General features: G+C 48.3%; 1 protein-coding gene across 1 annotated transcript in view; it reads left to right on the top strand.

Moving 5' to 3' along the window:
- Positions 1–226: 226 nt before the first annotated feature.
- LOC309618230 (multidrug and toxin extrusion protein 2-like) overlaps positions 227–20,139 on the top strand; it is a 56,655-nt gene continuing 36,742 nt past the window's right edge. The window contains 9 exon segments of the mRNA XM_082371679.1: positions 227–476; positions 892–993; positions 6,276–6,344; positions 15,795–15,943; positions 16,697–16,739; positions 17,408–17,538; positions 17,756–17,800; positions 18,505–18,675; positions 18,771–18,886. Coding sequence (XP_082227805.1) covers positions 300–476; positions 892–993; positions 6,276–6,344; positions 15,795–15,943; positions 16,697–16,739; positions 17,408–17,538; positions 17,756–17,800; positions 18,505–18,675; positions 18,771–18,886 — 1,003 coding nt within the window. The 5' untranslated portion in view covers positions 227–299.

Raw genomic sequence — 20,139 nt, 5'->3', positions numbered from 1 at the left:
CCCAGCGTGGGGGGAGACATCACCCGGAAACCAGCGAAGGCTAACTCGGCCGCCCCTGCACTGTTCCCACCTGCCCCTTCCGCGCCCCCCACCAAGGCCGCCCCTCCCCCGAGTCCCGCGGGCCACGGAAGGCGGGGGCCGGGGGCGGGGCGGGGCGGGGCGGGGCCTCCCCACCCCCAATCCCGCCACCGCCCGCCGCCCCGCCCACGCACCCCCACCCTATCTGGCCCACCGCCCCCGCCGCTTCCCGCGCTCTCCCGGAGCGGGCGCGCCCGCCGCCGAGCTCCTCCCGCGACGCCATGGAGACGCCCGCCGCCCCTGCGCCGCCCACCGCCGAGAGCCCCTCGTCCGCCCGCGACGGCGCCCAGCGGCCCGGGACCCCCGGCTGGCGCGAACGCCTGCGGCCTCTGCGGGAAGCGCTGCCGCCCGACGTGGGGCGCGAGACGGCGGAGCTGGCGGCGCTCGCGGGCCCAGTGGTGAGTGCGCGGCCCCGCGCCGCCCGCCCCGCGGTCCCTCTCCCCGCGGTCCCTCTCCCCGCGGTCCCCCCCGTCCCCCGCGGTCCCTCATCCCGCGGTCCCTCTCCCCGCGGTCCCCCCCCGTCCCCCGCGGTCCCTCATCCCGTGGACTCTCTCCCCGCGGTCGCCCCCCGTCCCCCGCGGTCCCTCATCCCGTGGTCCCTCTCCCTGCGGTCCCCCCCGTCCCCCGCGGTCCCTCATCCCGTGGACCCTCTCCCCGCGGTCCCCCCCGTCCCCCGCGGTCCCTCATCCCGTGGACCCTCTCCCCGCGGTCCCCCCCGTCCCCCGCGGTCCGGCCGGTGGACCAGGGCCGTCCCGCGCCGTCTCGGGCGGGAGGGTCGGTGTAACGCGCTGTCCTCCGCTTTCCTCCCCCCAGTTCCTCGCGCAGCTGCTGACCTTTCTCATCAGCCTCGTCAGCTCCGTATTCTGCGGACACCTGGGCAAGGTCGAGGTGGATGTGGTTACGCTTGCTGTCTCGGTAGGTTTTTACATTCCTTTCTTTTTTGGGGGGGGGGGGCGGGCGCTGACGACTTGGAAAAGCCTGGAATTTGAATTGTGTGATGCCTGACACCTGCACCTTCACAGGGTCCGAGCTTGACCCGGGGGTTCCATTACCCTATCGTTAGATTTGGAAGGAGATTGTGTCAACTACTTAAAAAAGGTGTTCTGTGTACTCAAACCATCCTATGGTGACCGACCTCTAATTGGTCTGGGGACCAGGTACTGCAAAGAATTCGTAGCAATGAGGCAAATTCTGCTGGTAGAACTAAAAGAACTGCTTTTTTTTTTTTTTTTTCTATTATGAAGTTAAACCAGATAACTTATCTAGAACTAGGTTGACTGCTGTTAGTTTGAATTACCCAGTTCATTAAGGTGGTGCTATTTCAGCCTTGTAATAAAGTGTCTCCCTTCCACCATGGATTGAAATTACACCCCCTTTGAAGTCTCTTCATTTTTGTTGGTGATGTAGTGGAAAGCTGCCTCTCTCCTGCGTTTCATCCATGCTTTCAAAGAAGGTGAAAAGCTTCTGCTGGTAATGGCAGATGGTCTTTCCCAGTCTCAGAAAATGCCCCTCCTGTTCCCACCCAGGTGGGTAGAGCCCTAAGATCATGGCAGGGCCACAGAAGTTTTCCTTATGGTTGAGACTACTTTGGTATGTGGAATCAGACATTTTATTTACAGGTCTATTATTGGGTGAACCCGTTTGGTAGGTTGCCTTTTCATTTTGTTGACGGTTTCCTTTGCTGTGCAGAAGCTTTTTAGTTTCATGTAGTCCCATTTATTTTTGCTTTTCTTGCCTTTAATTTTGGTGTCAGATCCAAAAAATCATGCCCAAGACTTGTTAAAGGAGCTTACCGCCTAAGTTTTCTTTCAGGAGTTTCATGGTTTCAGGTCTTATATTCAAGTCTTTCACCCGTTTTGAGTTGATTTTGTGTATGGTGTGAGATAGGGGTCCAGTTTCATTCTTGTGCATGCAGACTCTCCTTTCCCAGCGCCCAGTTTTGGACAACCTATCTGGTACACCATCCTGGACTTTTCCTTGTTGATCTGTACGTGGCCTCTTCTGTGTTCACTGACAACCTCAGGACCTGAGTGCTTGTCTCCTTGGGTGTGTAGGTCCACCTCCCTCCATCTCGCTGGCTTCCAGGACCCCCGAATGCACATCGGGCCCCACGCCCTGCACATTTCCACCCCTCCGCGTGCACCCACAGCAGAAGCTTTGAACTTTACACTTCCGCTCACCACCCTTTATCCCTGGAGCCCTGTCAAGGCCTCACACCTGTGCTGTCTGGCCTCTGCCCTCAAGGGGGTTTTCCATGCTGGGATCCCTCCGTCCTCGCTCACTCTGCAGCCCCCGCTTGGTCCCCTCCCACAATCCAGGGCCAGTCAGTGCCTGACCCCCCCCCCACCGCCCCCGCTTCCTTCAGCCCTGCCACCTGGATCCCCATCACTTTTCTCTCTCTTTTTTTTTTAAAATAAATAAATTTAGGGCTTCCCTGGTGGCGCAGTGGTTGAGAATCTGCCTGCCAATGCAGGGAACACGGGTTCGAGCCCTGGTCTGGGAGGATCCCACATGCCACGGAGCAACTAGGCCCGTGAGCCACAATTACTGAGCTTGCGCGTCTGGAGCCTGTGCTCCGCAACAAGAGAGGCCGCGATAGTGAGAGGCCCGCGCACCGCGATGAAGAGTGGTCCCCACTTGCCGCAACTAGAGAAAACCCTCGCACAGAAATGAAGACCCAGCACAGCCATAAATAAATAAATAAAATTTAAAAAATAAATAAATAAATAAATAAATAAATTTATTTATTTTTGGCTGCATTGATTGGGTCTTCGTTGCTGCGCGCAGGCCTTCTCTAGTTGCAGCGAGCGGGGGCTACTCTTCGTTGCAGTGCGCGGGCTTCTCATTGCGGTGGCTTGTTGCGGAGCATGGGCTCTAGGTGCACGGGTTCAGTAGTTGTGGCACACGGGCTCAGTAGTTGCGGCTCATGGGCTTAGCTGCTCCGTCGCATGTGGGATCTTCCTGGACCAGGGCTCGAACCCGTGTCCCCTGCATTGGCAGGCGGATTCTTAACCACTGTACCACCAGGGAAGTCTCTCATCACTCTTTTCTTTGAGACCAGCCTTCTACCTGGGCTCAGAACTATCCTTTCTCCTCCAGCCCCTTCCCTTTCACTAGTGCTACTGAATTACGATAAAGTATCCAAGTCTCTCCTTGTGCAGCCCCTTCTCTGGCCTCTATCCACTTACGCTCTTTGCCAGAAAGTCTACACTGCGTCTTCATTTTCCTTTTCTCCCCATTGCAAACTGGCCTCTATTTCCCCACTGTTCCATTTAACCTACTCTTCCGAAAGTTGCCAGTGACCCCCCCCCCCGCCCCGCCCCCAATCTCCAGAGACTCGCCCTCACCTGGCCGCCTTCCCCCACCTCCCTCCTGGGAACTCTTCGCACCTGTCAGTCCTCCCTGGTTCCCCTTCCGGTAGTTGTGCTGCTTCTCCTCTTCCCCCTCCTCCTCTGTTTGTTGGTGACCATCCTGCCCTGGGAGCACCGTACACGGCCCCCCGTCTGCATCAGTCAGCAAGCCCTGCTGCCTGAATTTCCCACATTTCTTAAAATCACTTTTTTTCTGTTTCCTGCTACACTCTCCCAGCTCGGCCTTCATCCCTCCTGCCAGCCGCGCGGCCTCCCCTCCTCCCGCCCTGACTGCATCCTGCCCTCCCCCATTCTGCAGCCAGAGTCGCGCCCCTCCCGGCTTCTGACCTCCGGGCATCTCAGCCCCCTGCTTGTGGTGCCCACTGCTTTCTGTTACCTGCGTGTGAGGTCCAGGTGTGTCTGCCTAGACAGGGCAGGGTCACCTGCACAAAACTGTCCCTGAGGACTCCCGGGCAGCCCAGAGCCCCCTCCTCCGCGCTGTGCTGCTCTGTCTCCGCCTGCTTTCTTGTGATCGGCCAGCTCCTGTTAACTTTTGCTGAGCCTGGTACCAGCAGAGATGCGGCCCCAGCAGACATCTCAGAAATGCGTAACTTCGGAGACCCGAGCAAGCCGGCTCTCACCCAGGTGTCCCCTGAATGTATGTTTTTCTTCTCAGCTCTATGCCTTTATGTTTTCCCATCTGTAACGTGGTGACAGTTTAAAGCATGATGATTGTGTATGCATGTAGAATCCCATGGTGCCTGTTTTTTCATTTATTTCACCAAAACTATTTTGAAACCTATCTTGGGAGGGGAATTAAGATTTTATATGTGTTTTTTGGTGATTCTTTTCCTCTTTCTGTTTTTCCCCTGAAGCACTCAATGATAAGAGGGTAACGAAAGAGTTTCTAGTTTTTGAAGTAAAAATAGAATAGGAATACACCCAGCAAGGACCTACTGTACAGCACAGGAGACTATACTCAATATCCTGTGATAAATCATAATGGAACAGAATCTAAAAAAGGATACATATACACATATATAAAACGGAATCACTTTGCTGTACACCTGAAACCAACACAACATTGTAAATCAACTATATTTCAATAAAAACAAACAAAGATTTGGTGTGTGACTAACAAGAAAAAAAAAAACAGTAAATACAAACCTAAAATTATACAGACAGGCTTGAAAAGGGCATGTGGGAAGGTGGGTATGTTCCAGTCAGGCATTTGTGTGGATAAGGTCTAAGATAAAGGGGGTCTGTGCCTGTCTTCCGGGGGGCAGTGGGTGGCCAGACTTTTCCTTTTAATCAGCTGTTAAATTGTAACAAATTGCTAGGGAGACAGTAGACTCATTTCAAGAAAACTCTATTTATGAAAGCCAGGCCCACTTAGAAATTTTTTTACCTTGTGAAAAAACTCTGGATATAGTATGAGAGGGTTTACAAAAGTGTTTGGTTTTAAAAGAAAAGAACATTTCCATATACCCACCTTGTTCCACAAAGCATTTGAGTTGGCTTATAAAAATACTTTCAAGGCAGATAGAGTCGGGTCCAAGACACGTGGATGGAAGAAGACACAAGGTGGGGTGGTGGTGACTGGCATCTGAGGGGCTGCAGATCTGCTCTGAACTCCCCACCCATGTGGTTCCCCCAAGTGTTCCTGAGCCATCTCTCAGGGAAGAGCAGCTTTTCTTGATGCTGAGTCATAGGGAGTTTCTCTTGTAGAGTTTCATAAAGTGGACACCCTGATGTGAAAGCCCATGTCCCGGATGACGTGCTCTGAGAGATACAGTAGCAGTTCCTATGCATCTTTTATCACACTGGCTGCTGCGAGGGGAAAGTGTGACATCAGGGCTGGGTTGGTAAAAGCTCGTTGACTTTAGCCAAAGCCGTCTCTGAATAGTAACTTGACCCAGATGGACTTGAAGTTGTAGAGGAAGAATGACACCAGAGTGCGTCCATTTACCCAAAAAAGGCTCACGTGTGACATTGTTTTTCAATACAAAACTCTTGAGAAATTGGCATGCTTCATCCTTCTCTCTTCCTGGAACGCCGAGGTGTTCTGGGGCTTTTGCCCTGACGCTGTCCTGGGTGGACGCAGAGCAGAGGGTGTCTTGGGGTGGACGCCCCCTCCTGCTCTGAGGGTGGCCTGTCACCGCCTCCTGGGGGCTGGAGTCGGTGGTCTTGCTCAGCCAAGGTCATCCTGGGGCTGCCGTCACTGCTAGATGTGAGCCCAGGATGGAAACGAGGGTCTTCAGCTCCCCCCACCCCACTCTGCTGGGCTCTGACCCTTACCTGCAGGTTACTGCTTGTGCCCTGGGTTGTCGGGGGCACTGGGTGGGGTCTGGGCGAGAGGCTGACACGAAAGTAGTGCCGTTCCTCCCTGGAGGACCAGAGCCTGGGGCCGGGCTGGCCAGCTTCAGGTCACCGTCTGAGCGATGTAAACTTGCTGTGACTCAGAGGACCCATTAAACGGGAGTCGTGGTCGTAGCATTGTGTGTGTGAAGGGCTTGGGACGGCCCTGCACGTAGCGCGTGCTCAGTCCAGGTTCACCGTTATCTTCATTAAATGCACGCCGTAGGTCAGGGGTATCACCGTCAGGTGTTAACCACAACATTGCTTTTATTAAATACAGAAGTTGTAATGCGCCGTGGGTTTAGCAAAAACTAGGTTGTTGGCGCCCCTGGTTGACGCAGGTGACTGTGATCCTTTAGTTAGACTGTAAGTCCTGTGTGACAGTCGACAAGGACAGATGTGGACACCATGTGATCTGAGACACAGATCACCAGCTGCTCCCGCCTGGTCCCCGGATGCTTGCCACACCTGGTCTGCTGTTCCTTGCAGGTTGTGAATGTCGCCGGGATTTCCGTTGGAACCGGCTTGGCCTCCGCTTGTGACACTCTCATGTCTCAGGTGAGGACCACCCTGCCCCACAGACCTTTCTTTGTCAATTATCTTTCATTTTAGAACCAGTCTAGGGGATGGAGGACAGGCTGTGGTTTTGCGGCCTTTTGTTTGTCAGATACCCCGCTGCTGATGGCTATGAATGAAGTGGAGCTGGCTTCACTAATCCTGTCCTCTGCATACATCTGCTCAGGGCTGTTTTCCTTTTTCCCTCCTGGCTGATCCCTCCCACCCTAAAACCGTCCTCCTTCATCCACTGCCCCTCTGTCTCTCCTCTCCTTCAAACCAAGCTGCTTGAAGGTGTCCCTTGTGGTTCCTGTCTGGACACCACCCTGGACTTGGCACCCATCACTGATTCCGTTCCTGCGCATCCCCCCCCGCCCCCCCCATCCTGGTCCTCAACCCGCTCAGCCACCACCGCTCTCCACCACTCCCTGGTTGCCATGGTTACAGATCCTGCCAGTGGTCCAGCCACCTCTCCGGTGGCTCCTCCTCAGTCTGTGGTGTCTGTTCTTCTTCTTCCTGCCCCTTGGAGCCCCCTGCCCTCACCTGCCTCCCACTGTGGTACATCCCCCCCCCCCCGGCTGCTGTCTCCCCCGCCGCCAGCGGTGGTGAAGACTCATGTCGCCATCTCCTGCCCACATCTCTTCCCGGGGGGCCAGCCTCCATTCTGTCCTCAGACCCAGCTCATCCAGGATTAAGCTCACCAGTGTTCCCCTGCAGGGTTCCCTCTCTCAGGAGTACACCACCCGCTACTCAAGCCAGAAGCCGTCCGCTTCCTCCCCCATCTCCACACGTTAGCAGAACTGTTGATTGCTGTTGACTTTGACTCATAGTGTTTCTTGACTCTGCTCGTTTCTCTCCATCCTTACTGCCTGTCTTGGGATTGGGAGCTCTGGGCTGGTGTGCAGGCATCACCAGCGCAGAGACAGATGCCAGTCAAGGCCTTTTACTTCTGGCTCTGTCTCTTACCTCACCCACCTGATCTATAACCATAGTGGTTTTCCTTCTAGACTCTGAGCTCCTTAGGGAGAAAGGCTGTGTCCCTTCCAGTCTCTGAAGCCCTGTGGTTCAGCGTTGTGCTTGCTATATAGCAGGTACCTTGGAAATTTGTTGAATGGGTGAGAAGGAGAGAAGGAGGCAGAGATGGGTGGATGGATGGATGGATGGATGAGTGGCTGTATGATGAATGAGTGTGTAGATGAATGAATGGGTTGGGTGTATGATTGATGGATGGATGGATGGATTGTGGATAGGAGGGTGGATGGATAATGGATGGATGGATGAATGGGTGGGTGGGTATATGATGCATCAGTGGATGAATGAGTGGGTGGGTGGATGGTCAGATGGATGAATGAATGGCTGGGGCGGGGTGGTATATGATCGATGAGTCCTACCTTTAAACCCAAAGTCTGGGAGAGTGAGGACAGGGTTACATGCCAAGGAAGGAGCAGTGCTGAGCGAATGTAGTATCTCCTGAGCTGTTGCCCTCGGCTCCCATCAGGTAATGCATGAGGGTTTCCTGAGATCGTTTTTCCAGGCTAAGCTGAACATGGCTCTGAAGGACTTAATGTAATTTAGGCCAAAGCTAACTCTGGATTGGCGTGATATAGGATATGAAATTTTATTTCAAAAGAGTTTTTTGGGTCCCGTTTTTTTTTTTTTTGCACCATTTCAACATTTCAGTCATTTTAATTCATATATATATTTTTTTTAACAAAAAGGCTGTATCTTAATTTATTTCCCCACTTATCAATATATAATGGACATCTTTCTGTATTATTAAATGTACTTCCATAGTGGCACATTGTTTCCCAAATTTTATTTTATTTATTTATTTTTTTTATTTCTGAGGTATACATTTCAAAGTAAAAACTAGAATTATAACTTATAACATTATACCAGAACATGTAAGATTTTTAGAAATTTCATGTAATGTCTGAAACATTTATATTAACATATTTCCATACAAATAACCCAATGAAAGTTTAGTATTAGTTGTTTTGTTTGTTTATTTATACTGCAGGTTCTTATTAGTCATCAGTTTTTTTTTTTTTTTTTAAGTCAACTTGGAGGTCCATCTTTTTATTTTTTTTAATTAATTAATTAATTTATTTTTTATTTTAACATATTTTATTTATTTATTTATTTATGGCTGTGTTGGGTCTTCGTTTCTGTGCGAGGGCTTTCTCTAGTTGTGGCAAGCGGGGGCCACTCTTCATTGCGATGCGCCGGCCTCTCACTGTCGCGGCCTCTCTTGTTGCGGAGCACAGGCTCCAGACGCGCAGGCTCAGTAGTTGTGGCTCACGGGCCTAGCTGCTCCGCGGCATGTGGGATCTTCCCAGACCAGGGCTTGAACCCGCGTCCCCTGCATTAGCAGGCAGACTCTCAACCACTGCGCCACCAGGGAAGCCCCAGTCATCAGTTTTATATACATCAGTGTATACATGTCAATCCCAATCGCCCAATTCAGCACACCACCATCTCCACCCCACCACAGTTTTCCCCCCTTGGTGTCCATATGTCTGTTCTCTACGTCTGTGTCTCAACTTCTGCCCTGCAAACCAGCTCATCTGTACCATTTTTCTAGGTTCCACATACATGCGTTAATATACGATATTTGTTTTTCTCTTTCTGACTTCACTCTGTATGACAGTCTCTAGATCCATCCACGTCTCAACAAATGACTCAATTTCGTTCCTTTTTATGGTTGAGTAATATTCCATTGTATATATGTACCACAACTTCTTTATCCATTCGTCTGTTGATGGGCATTTAGGTTGCTTCCATGACCTGGCTATTGTAAATAGTGCTGCAATGAACATTCGGGTGCATGTGTCTTTTTGAATTACGGTTTTCTCTGGGTATATGCCCAGTAGTGGGATTGCTGGATCATATGGTAAATCTATTTTTAGTTTTTAAAGGAACCTCCATATTGTTCTCCATAGTGGCTGTATCAATTTCATTCCCACCAACAGTGCAAGAGGGTTCCCTTTTCTCCACACCCTCTCCAGCATTTGTTGTTTGTAGATTTTCTGATGATGCTCATTCTAACTGGTGTGAGGTGATACCTCATTGTAGTTTTGATTTGCATTTCTCTAATAATTAGTGATGTTGAGCATCTTTTCATGTGCTTCTTGGCCATCTGTATGTCTTCTTTGGAGAAATGTCTATTTAGGTCTTCTGCCCATTTTTGGATTGGGGTGTTTGTTTCTTTAATATTGAGCTGAATGAGCTGTTTATATATTTTGGAGATTAATCCTTCGTCCATTGATTCGTTTGCAAATATTTTCTCCCATTCTGAGGGTTGTCCTTTTGTCTTGTTTATGGTTTCCTTTGCTGTGCAAAAGCTTTGAAGTTTCATTAGGTCCCATTTGTTTATTTTTGTTTTTATTTCCAGTACTCTAGGAGGTGGATCAAAAAAGATCTTGCTGTGATTCATGTCAAAGAGTGTTCTTCCTATGTTTTCCTCTAAGAGTTTTATAGTGTCTGGCCTTACATTTAGGTCTCTAATCCATTTTGAGTTTATTTTTGTGTATGGTGTTAGGGAATGTTCTAATTTCATTCTTTTACATGTAGCTGTCCAGTTTTCCCAGCACCACTTATTGAAGAGACTGTCTTTTCTCCATTGTATATCTTTGCCTCCTTTGTCATAGATTAGTTGACCATAGGTGCGTGGGTTTATCTCTGGGCTTTCTATCCTGTTCCATTGATCTATATTTCTGTTTTTGTGCCAGTACCATACTGTCTTGATTACTGTAGCTTTGTAGTATAGTCTGAAGTCAGGGAGTCTGATTCCTCCAGCTCCGTTTTTTTCCCTCAAGACTGCTTTGGCTATTCAGGGTCTTTTGTGTCTCCATACAAATTTTAAGATTTTTTTGTTCTAGTTCTGTAAAAAATGCCACTGGTAATTTGATAGGGATTGTATTGAATCTGCAGATTGCTTTGGGTAGTATATTCATTTTCACAGTATTGATTCTTCCAATCCAAGAATATGGTATATCTCTCCATCTGTTGGTATCATCTTTAATTTCTTTCATCAGTGTCTTATAGTTTTCTGCATACAGGTCTTTTGTTTCCCTAGGTAGGTTTATTCCTAGGTATTTTATTCTTTTTGTTGCAATGGTAAATGGGAGTGTTTCCATAATTTCTCTTTCAGATTTTTCATCATTAGTATATAGGAATGCAAGAGATTTCTGTGCATTAATTTTGTATCCTGCAACTTTACCAAATTCATTGATTAGCTCTAGTAGCTTTCTGGTGGCATTTTTAGGATTCTCTATGTATAGTGTCATGTCATCTGCAAACAGTGACAGTTTTACTTCTTCTTTTCCAATTTGTATTCCTTTTATTTCTTTTTCTTCTCTGATTGCCGTGGCTAGGACTTCCAGAACTCTGTTGAATAATAGTGCTGAGAGTGGACATCCTTGTCTCGTTCCTGATCTTAGAGGAAATGCTTTCAGTTTTTCACCATTGAGAATGATGTTTGCTGTGGGTTTGTCATATATGGCCTTTATTATGTTGAGGTAGGTTCCCTCTATGCCCACTTTCTGGAGAGTTTGTATCATAAATGGGTGTTGAATTTTGTCAAAAGCTTTTTCTGCATCTATTGAGATGATCATATGGTTTTTATTCTTCAATTTGTTAATATGATATATCACATTGATTGATTTGCATATATTGAACAATCCTTGCATCCCTGGGGTAAATCCCACTTGATCGTGGAGTATGATCCTTTTAATATGTTGTTGGATTCTGTTTGCTAGTATTTTGTTGAGGATTTTTGCATCTATATTCATCAGTATTATTGGTCTGTAATTTTATTTTTTTGTAGTATCTTTGTCTGGTTTTGGTATCAGGGTGATGGTGGCCTCATAGAATGAGTTTGGGAGTGTTCCTTCCTCTGCATTTTTTTGGAAGAGTTTGAGAAAGATGGGTGTTAGCTCTTCTCTAAATGTTTGATAGAATTCACCTGTGAAGCCATCTGGTCCTGGACTTTTGTTTGTTGGAAGATTTTTAATCACAGTTTCAATTTCATTACTTGTGATTGGTCTGTTCATATTTTCTGTTTCTTCCTGGTTCAGTCTTGGAAGTTTATACCTTTCTAAGAATTTGTCCATTTCTTCCAGGTTGTCCATTTTATTGGCATAGAGTTGCTTGTAGTAGTCTCTTAGGATGCTTTGTATTCCTGTGGTGTCTGTTGTAACTTCTCCATTTTCATTTCTAATTTTATTGATTTGAGTCCTCTCCCTCTTTTTCTTGATGAGTCTGGCTAATGGCTTATCAATTTTGTTTATCTTCTCAAAGAACCATCTTTTAGTTTTATTGATCTTTGCTATTGTTTTCTTTGTTTCTATTTCATTTATTTCTGCTCTGATCTTTGTGATTTCTTTCCTTCTGCTAACTTTGGGTTTTGTTTGTTCTTCTTTCTCTAGTTCCTTTAGGAGTAAGGTTAGATTGTTTACTTGAGATTTTTCTTGTTTCTTGAGGTAGGCTTGTATAGCTATAAACTTCCCTCTTAGAACTGCTTTTGCTGCATCCCATAGGTTTTGGATTGTCATGTTTTCCTTGTAATTTGTCTCTAGGTATTTTTTGATTTCCTCTTTGATTTCTTCAGTGATCTCTTGGTTATTTAGTAACGTATTGTTTAGCCTCCTTGTGTTTGTGTTTTTTACGTTTTTTTCCCTGTAATTGATTTCTAATCTCATAGCGTTGTGGTCAGAAAAGATGCTTGATATGATTTCAATTTTCTTAAATTTACTGAGGCTTGATTTGTGACCCAAGATGTGATCTATCCTGGAGAATGTTCCGTGCGCACTTGAGAAGAAAGTGTAATCTGCTGTTTTTGGATGGAATGTCCTATAAATATCAATTAAATCTATCTGGTCTATGGTGTCATTTAAAGCTTGTGTTTCCTTATTACTTTTCTGTCTGGATGATCTGTCCATTGGTGTAAGTGAGGTGTTAAAGTCCCCCACTATTATTGTGTTACTGTTGATTTCCTCTTTTATAGCTGTTAGCAGTTGCCTTATGTATTGAGGTGCTCCTATGTTGGGTGCATATATATTTATAATTGTTGTATCTTCTTCTTGGATTGATCCCTTGATCATTATGTAGTGTCCTTCCTTGTCTCTTGTAACATTCTTTATTTTAAAGTCTATTTTATCTGATATGAGTATAGCTACTCCAGCTTTCTTTTGATTTCCATTTGTATGGAATATCTTTTCCCATCCCCTCACTTTCAGTCTATCTGTGTCCCTAGGTCTGAAGTGGGTCTCTTGTAGACAGCATATATATGGGTCTTGTTTTTGTATCCATTCAGCAAGCCTGTGTCTTTTGGTTGGAGCATTTAATCCATTCATGTTTAAGGTAATTATCGATATGTATGTTCCTATGACCATTTTCTTAATTGTTTTGGGTTTGTTTTTGTAGGTCCTTTTCTTCTCTTGTGTTTCCCACTTAGAGAAGTTCCTTTAGCATTTGTTGTTGAGCTGGTTTGGTGGAGCTGAATTCTCTTAGCTTTTGCTTGTCTGTAAAGCTTTTGATTTCTCCTTCAAATCTAAATGAGATCCTTGCTGGGTAGAGTAATCTTGGTTATAGGTTCTTCCCTTCATCACTTTAAGTATATCATGCCACTGCCTTCTGGCTTGTAAAGTTTCTGCTGAGAAATCAGCTGTTAACCTTATGGGAGTTCCCTTGTATGTTATTTGTCGTTTTTCCCTTGCTGCTTTCAATAATTTTTCTTTGTCTTTAATTTTTGCCAATTTGATTACTATGTGTCTCAGTGTGTTTCTCCTTGGGTTTATCCTGTATGGGACTCGCTGTGCTTCCTGGACTTGGGTGGCTATTTCCTTTCCCATGTTAGGCAAGTTTTCGACTATAATCTCTTCAGATATTTTCTCTGGTCCTTTCTCTCTGTCTTCTCCTTCTGGGACCCCTATAATGCGAATGTTGTTGCGTTTAATGTTGTCCCAGAGGTCTCTTAGGCTGTCTTCATTTCTTTTCATTCTTTTTTCTTTAGTCTGTTCCGCAGCAGTGAATTCCACCATTCTGTCTTCCAGGTCACTTATCCGTTCTTCTGCCTCAGTTATTCTGCTATTGATTCCTTCTAGTGTAGTTTTCATTTCAGTTATTGTATTGTTCATCTCTGTTTGTTTGTTCTTTAATTCTTCTAGGTCTTTGTTAAACATTTCTTGCATCTTCTCGATCTTTGCCTCCATTCTTATTCCGAGGTCCTGGATCATCTTCACTATCATTATTCTGAATTCTTTTTCTGGAAGGTTGCCTATCTCCACTTCATTTAGTTGTTTTTCTGGGGTTTTATCTTGTTCCTTCATCTGGTATATAGCCCTCTGCCTTTTCATCTTGCCTATCTTTCTGTGAATGTGGTTTTTGTTCCACAGGCTGCAGGATTGTAGTTTTTCTTGCTTCTGCTGTCTGTCCTCTGGTGTTTGAGGCTATCTAAGAGGCTCGATGGGAGGCTCTGGTGATGGGTAGAGCTGACTGTTGCTGTGGTGGTCAGAGCTCAGTAAAACTTTAATCCACTTGACTGTTGATGGGTGGGGCTGGGTTCCCTCCCTGTTGGTTGTTTTGCCTGAGGCAACCCAGCACTGGAGCCTACCTGGGCTCTTTGGTGGGGCTAATGACAGACTCTGGGAGGGCTCATGCCAAGGAGTACTTCCCAGAACTTCTGCTGCCAGTGTCCTTGTCCCCACAGTGAAACAGAGCCACCCCCCGCCTCTGCAGGAGACCTTCCAACACTAGCAGGTAGGTCTGGTTCAGCCTCCCCCAGGGTCACTGCTCCTTCCCCTGGGTCCCGATGCGCACACTATTTTGTGTGCGCCCTCCAGGAGTGGGGTCTCTGTTTCCCCCAGTCCTGTCAAAGTCCTGCAGTCAAATACCGCTAGCCTTCAAAGTCTGATTCTCTAGGAATTCCTCCTCCCGTTGCCGGACCCCCAGGTTGGGAAGCGTGACGTGGGGCTCAGAACCTTCACTCCAGTGGGTGGACTTCTGTGGTATAAGTGTTCACCAGTCTGTGAGTCACCCACCCAGCAGTTATGGGATTTGATTTTACTCTGATTGCACCCCTCCTACCGTCTCATTGTGGCTTCTCCTTTGTATTTGGATGTGGGGTATCTTTTTTGTGAGTTCCAGTGTCTTCCTGTCGATGATTGTCTAGCAGTTAGTTGTGATTCTGGTGTTCTCGCAAGAGGGAGTGAGAGCACGTCCTTCTACTCTGCCATCTTGGTTAATCCCAAATTTTAAATAGCTTTTTAAAAAGATTATAAAGGCCAAACACATATAGAAATTTTAGGTTATCTAGAAAAGTATTTTAAAAAGTGGAAAAAAAATCACTAAAATTTACCCCCGCCCATCCCCCAGTTACCTCTATTAACTTTTTGGTGAATATCCTACAAATATTTCAATCTGTGTACATTTATGCACCCACACAATTCTAGAATTTACATATGTTTTTTTTTTCCCTCCCCTTCAACAATGTTTGGAGAATGTTCTGTTTCAGTGAAGTCGGTGTATACTTTCCCTTTTAATATTTGCATAATATTCTGTAATATGTCACTAGTATTTCCATTCTTCTGTTACTGAGTGTTTAATTTAGTCCCATTGTCTCTTTTTTTTTTTTTCCCATTGTCTCTTTTAATGTGTGTTGAGGTCGGACGCTTTTGGTTGAAGAAAGGGACAGTCATTCCGTTACTTGCAGAGACAGGAGGCCTGGGCCGGGGCACTGGGGCGTGGCCTGTCCACCTGCCTGCTCTCTGTGCCCCGGCCCCCCACCTGCCCCTCTGCCGCTCGTGGGGTTCCCCTGCTTGGAGCTGCCCAGTGACCCCTCCCCTCCCCTCCCCTCCTGCCTCCCCTCCTGCCTCCCCTCCCCCCTCCCCCTCCCCCCTCTCCTCCCCTCCCCTCCCTTACCTTCCCCCTCCCTTCCCTCTCCCCTCCCCTCCCCGACTCTGTTCCAGCCCTGCAGCGCCCCCAGGCTGCTCCCGCTCATTCTCTTGCCATCAGCCCCGGGGTGAGGCCCCCCTATCACCAGGTCAAGAGCCGTGCTCACCGCCGCCCCCAACACTCCATCCTCTTCCCCTTCCCGGATTGATTTTTTTCTATGAGAGCAGGGACTTTGCTCCCTGCTGAGTTAGTTCCCAGGCCTCTCGGCTGTCTGGCACATAGTAGGTGTTCTAGAAGTATCTGCTGAATGAATCCGGAAGGCTCTAACATGCACCCAGTTCTTCTCACACCTTCTAAGCTCAGCTCTTTCCTGCCCGGTTCCCTGGAGCAGGGGACCAGCCGTCCCGGGCAACCAGCTCAGCGGCTGGGGTGGGAGCAGATGGCAGGAAGCACCCGGCAGGGCTGCTGGCGGCGGGCAGGGCGCTTCCGGTGGGGGTCTGTTCGCGGGGCAGGCGGCCCAGGCGCTGCGTTCTCCATCACTGTATTTGTGTTCCCGAGTCCTTTGGAGCCAAGAACCTAGAACGTGTGGGGCTCGTCCTTCAGAGAGCCATCCTCATCCCGATGCTGTGCTGCTTCCCACGCTGGGCCCTCCTCCTCAACACCGAGCGCCTCCTTCTGCTGCTGAAGCAAGACCCCCACGTCTCCAGGTTAGCCCTATCTCTAGCGTCACAACCCCAGGGTCGCGGTCAGTGGCTGGCTGGTTATCTCGCCTGTGCTGACATTTTCGGTCAGTCACCTGGACTTGAACCCTGTGGAAGGTGGAAGCTATGACTCTGGCCTGCGGGATCCTGGGCTGGTGGGGACCCCCCGATGCGGATGCAGGGGGACCCTGCCCTCCGGGAGACATGGCCCCGCCTGCCCTTCACGGAGTTTCTCTGTTTGGCGTTTTGCACATGCACAGAGTGTCTTTCCCCGATGCGGTAGCAGAGAGGGCAATGCAGTTGCCTGACGCTTGTTTTTAGAGTCGGGATTGTTAACCCTCTGTTCTAGCAGGCTCCCCAGGGATGTCGGGGATGCCGCATGCAGGGGGGCTGTCCTTTCTGGAGACTGTTGGTTGTGCTTCCTCGTGAGGTGCAGCTGCAGTCCTGGCTCTTCCAAGAGGCTTCCGAATTTTGCCCAACCTTCAGTTCACTTGGCTGTGTTCCTTCCAGCTTCTCTGCCTAGGATGACCTGAACAACGTCAAGTCCAGCTCCCCTGAGTCAGCAGACATTTAGCAGGCCTGATGTGATGTCGACCTACGTTGCAAGGAAACAGTCACTTACAAGTGTTATTAACTTTCTCCCATATAAATTATTTTTAGTTGTCATTTTTAGAAAATACTCTGTGGATTCAGCTTGAAGACGGTATGAGCAGCAATTGTTTTAATATTAACTGGAGGCTCTTTTGTTGTCTGTTTTAGGATAGCCCAGATCTATGTGATGATTTTAATCCCTTCTCTTCCGGTGAGTGTCAACAACATCCTTGTGTGTTGGTACACGAAGCAGCTCGTGGACGCGGGCCTCCCCTCCTTTTGTTTATTTTATCAAAGTGCTATTCATGCAAAAGCTGAGCATTTCTTGGACCTGTCGCCCCCACCCCACTGATCCTCAGAGCTTGTGCCCCTTTGATGTCCAAGAGCTTAAATTAAATATAAACACTGATAAGGGGAAGACATTTCCTTCCTTATTCTAGGGTTACTTTTTTTTTAAATTAATTTTTATTGGAGTATAGTTGCTTTACAGTGTTGTTAGTTTCTACTGCACAGCAAAGCCAATCAGCCATATGTGTACATATGTTCCCTCTTTTTTGGATTTCCTTCCCGTTTAGGTCACCAAAAAGCAATGAGTAAAGTTCCCTGAGCTATACAGTAGGTTCTCATTACTTACCTATTTCATACACTATTTTATATCAACAGTGTATATATGACAATCCCAACTTCCCAATTCATCCCACCCCCTCCTCCCCTTTCCCCTCTTGGTGTCCATATGTTTGTTCTCTACGTCTGTGTCTTTATTTCTGTTTTGCAAGTAAGATCATCTGTACCATTTTTCTAGATTCCACATACATGCGTTAATATATGGTATTTGTTTTTCTTTTTCTGACTGACTTCACTCTGTGTGACGGTCTCTAGGTTAGGGTTACTTTTGATTCCAAATTAATCAGGATGTTTCCTGGGCTCCGCCTGGATTTGGGGAAGGACTGCCAGCTGTCACCCTCAGAGCCATTCAGATGTCAAGGCAGCGAGTGGCTTCTCTTGAGCTGGTTAGAATTCGCTTTTGTCCTCACGGAGTCCGCTCTGGGAAGATCCAAATAGTTAGCATTTGATTATCCTAGCATTTGGTTAGTGTGGGTCTGAGTCTCTGAATTTGAGGTCACATAACAAGATTAAATATCTTACTAAAAACCAGAACCGAAGTAAACTGTGGGAATGAGACTTTTTTTTAATCAAAGAGAGCTGTTTTTCTATTTTATCTTACAGGCCACATTCCTGTTGCAGCTGCAGGCAAAATATTTACAAAGTCAGGTACAGACTTTTTAATATTTTTAATCCATAATACTGGAAATGTGTAGTAAATATTTTTTTCCCTAACTCAACGTGGTATTTCTGTTCTGTTTATTTATTAACAATAATTTGTCTGTTTACTCTGTGCCAGATACTGTTCTAACTGCCTTATAAATATATTAACTTAATTCTAATAACAATGTGAGTAGGCTCTATCTTTTCCATTTTTAGATAAGAAAACTAAGGTATGTAGATGATGTGACTTGCCCAAGGTCATACAGATTGTAAGCCAAGGAGCTGGGATTTGAACTCAGTCTGGCTCCAAAGTCTGATCTAAAGTTTTCGATATTTAAAAGTCTGTATTTCTGGGGCGGGCTTTTCCCTAGCTTTCCCCAGTTTTGGTTTTAGGCAGACACACCCAACAGCGTGCTGAGAGTCATTTCTCGCAATCTTGCAAGAAAGTAATTATTTTACCCAGCTTTACAGAAGAGGAGAGTTAGGGCTGAAGAGGGTAGGTTCTGAGCTGGGATTCAGAGCTAGATTTTTTTCTACAAACTATTCTGCCTTAAGGATCTGCTTCGAGTATTTCTCTTTCCAACACGACAGCCCAGTGCTGGGCTGGGCCTGAGGGTTACGGTGGAAGGTGGGCTGCAAGGTGGAATGGGGCTGGGGGTCCGAGGCTCTGGACCCTGGGCCATCCCAGCTCACACCGCCCCTTCCCCCAGGCTCAGTGAGACTCGGGAGCCAGACCGAACCAAACGTGTGGCTCCTCGTCGTGGGGGCCACCTGGGACCCGTCCCCCACTGGGCTGCACCCTCTCCATCCGGGCCGCACCTGCAGCCCCACTGTTGTGTGTCCATCTCACCCATCCTTAACCCCCCCCTTCCTTGCTCTGCGCCCCGACCCTGACTGTGCTTAGACAGAGATGCACTGAGGCTCCAGCAGAGGCCTTGTTGCGCTGAGGTCCCCAGCGAGCGGGCTTTGGTCCAAGCTCCAGGCTGAGTACTGTCACCACCTGCGTGTCCACAGCCCGCTTTCTGGCCCCGCGGGACCGGCCAGAGCGCCACACTGCCAACCGGGCCGCCGCCCACCCACCCCGACCCCCTGGTAAATATCTTAGTGAATTTTCCATAAAAGTAATGGACAGTTTTTTCCCTGAGGTTCTACCCCGAGCTCTGTCTGGGTGGAGTCTTGTGGATGGATGTGCCCTGTCCTAGAGAGATGCCCGGCCCCGTCACATCCTCTAGGCCACCTGGTTTCTGGCTTTGCACCGGCCTCAGACTGACTCTGGCACCTGTTTTAGGGGAGGAGGACCCAGTGTCCCACGGCCACCACCGCAGCCGTGTGCAGGGCCCCCCGGGGCCTCGTGCAGCACAGGGCAGGGTGGGTGTGGGCAGAGTTGAGTGGCACCCTGGCCCACCGAACTGAGCTTCCAATGCCTGCATGTCACCGTTTGTCCACGAAGCCATTGCACTTTGACAGTGGTCAGCCGTTTAAATGCAGGGGGAAAATGCAGAAGTCTTACTTAAAGAAAGTACCAGTGTCGCGTGGGCAGCAGATACAAACGAAGTGAGTAAAGTAGGAATAAAGGGATGAGCGTTTGCTGCACCCCTGCTCCGCCGCGGGCATCGCTGGGTACCCTGGATGAGGTGACCTCGTGTGCCCCCAGCCTCAGTCCTGGCACCTCGCAGGTGGTCTTTCCTTACAGACCTCACGCCGGGACCGGCTGGCTCTTGGCGTGGTTGTCCCCTCTTTTCTCTCTGTGATACTGTCGTCACGCAGAGGCAGTTACCCACCGGGTGGGTCTGGCTCAGGCGGCACCAGGGGGGGAGACGCCCTGTGGTCCCGACTCCTGCCGTTGTTGGTCTTGGGTTACTTTGCTGTCATTTAAAATTGTCGCCTGTTTAACTCTGAATGTTCATCACCTGTTCAGGAAAACTTCAGTCTTCCTCCTGCGTTTGCCCTTCACTCTCACACGACCACCACGCTCAGAAGTGACATCAGACGTGGGGTTTCCCCCCACCAAGCAATCCAGGGCACCAGCTGGGTGTCGTGCAATTTCACTCTGACACTCTGTACCTGGAGATGGCGTCAGGTCCCACGGGTTAAGGCTCAGTCCCACGTGCCTGCTCCCCTGACCCCCCCCACCCCAGACGCTCACTGCAAGTCCAGGTTGTCACCTGTGCTGACCAGTTGGCTATAAATCAGAGGTTCCCACGACCTCCTCTTGGGTTCAGTTAATTTGCTAGAACTCCTCACAGAACTCGGGAACACTGTCTCTTACTGTTCACCGGTTTATTGTAAAACGACATGATAAAGGATCCAGGTGGACATCCGGGTGGAAGCGGTGCGTGGGGCAG

Source organism: Balaenoptera borealis (assembly GCF_965194805.1).
Source record: "Balaenoptera borealis genome assembly, chromosome: 20".
Lineage (NCBI taxonomy): Eukaryota > Metazoa > Chordata > Mammalia > Artiodactyla > Balaenopteridae > Balaenoptera > Balaenoptera borealis.
The sequence above is the reverse complement of the archived record's forward strand: the minus strand, read 5'-3'. Positions and strand labels throughout refer to the sequence as shown.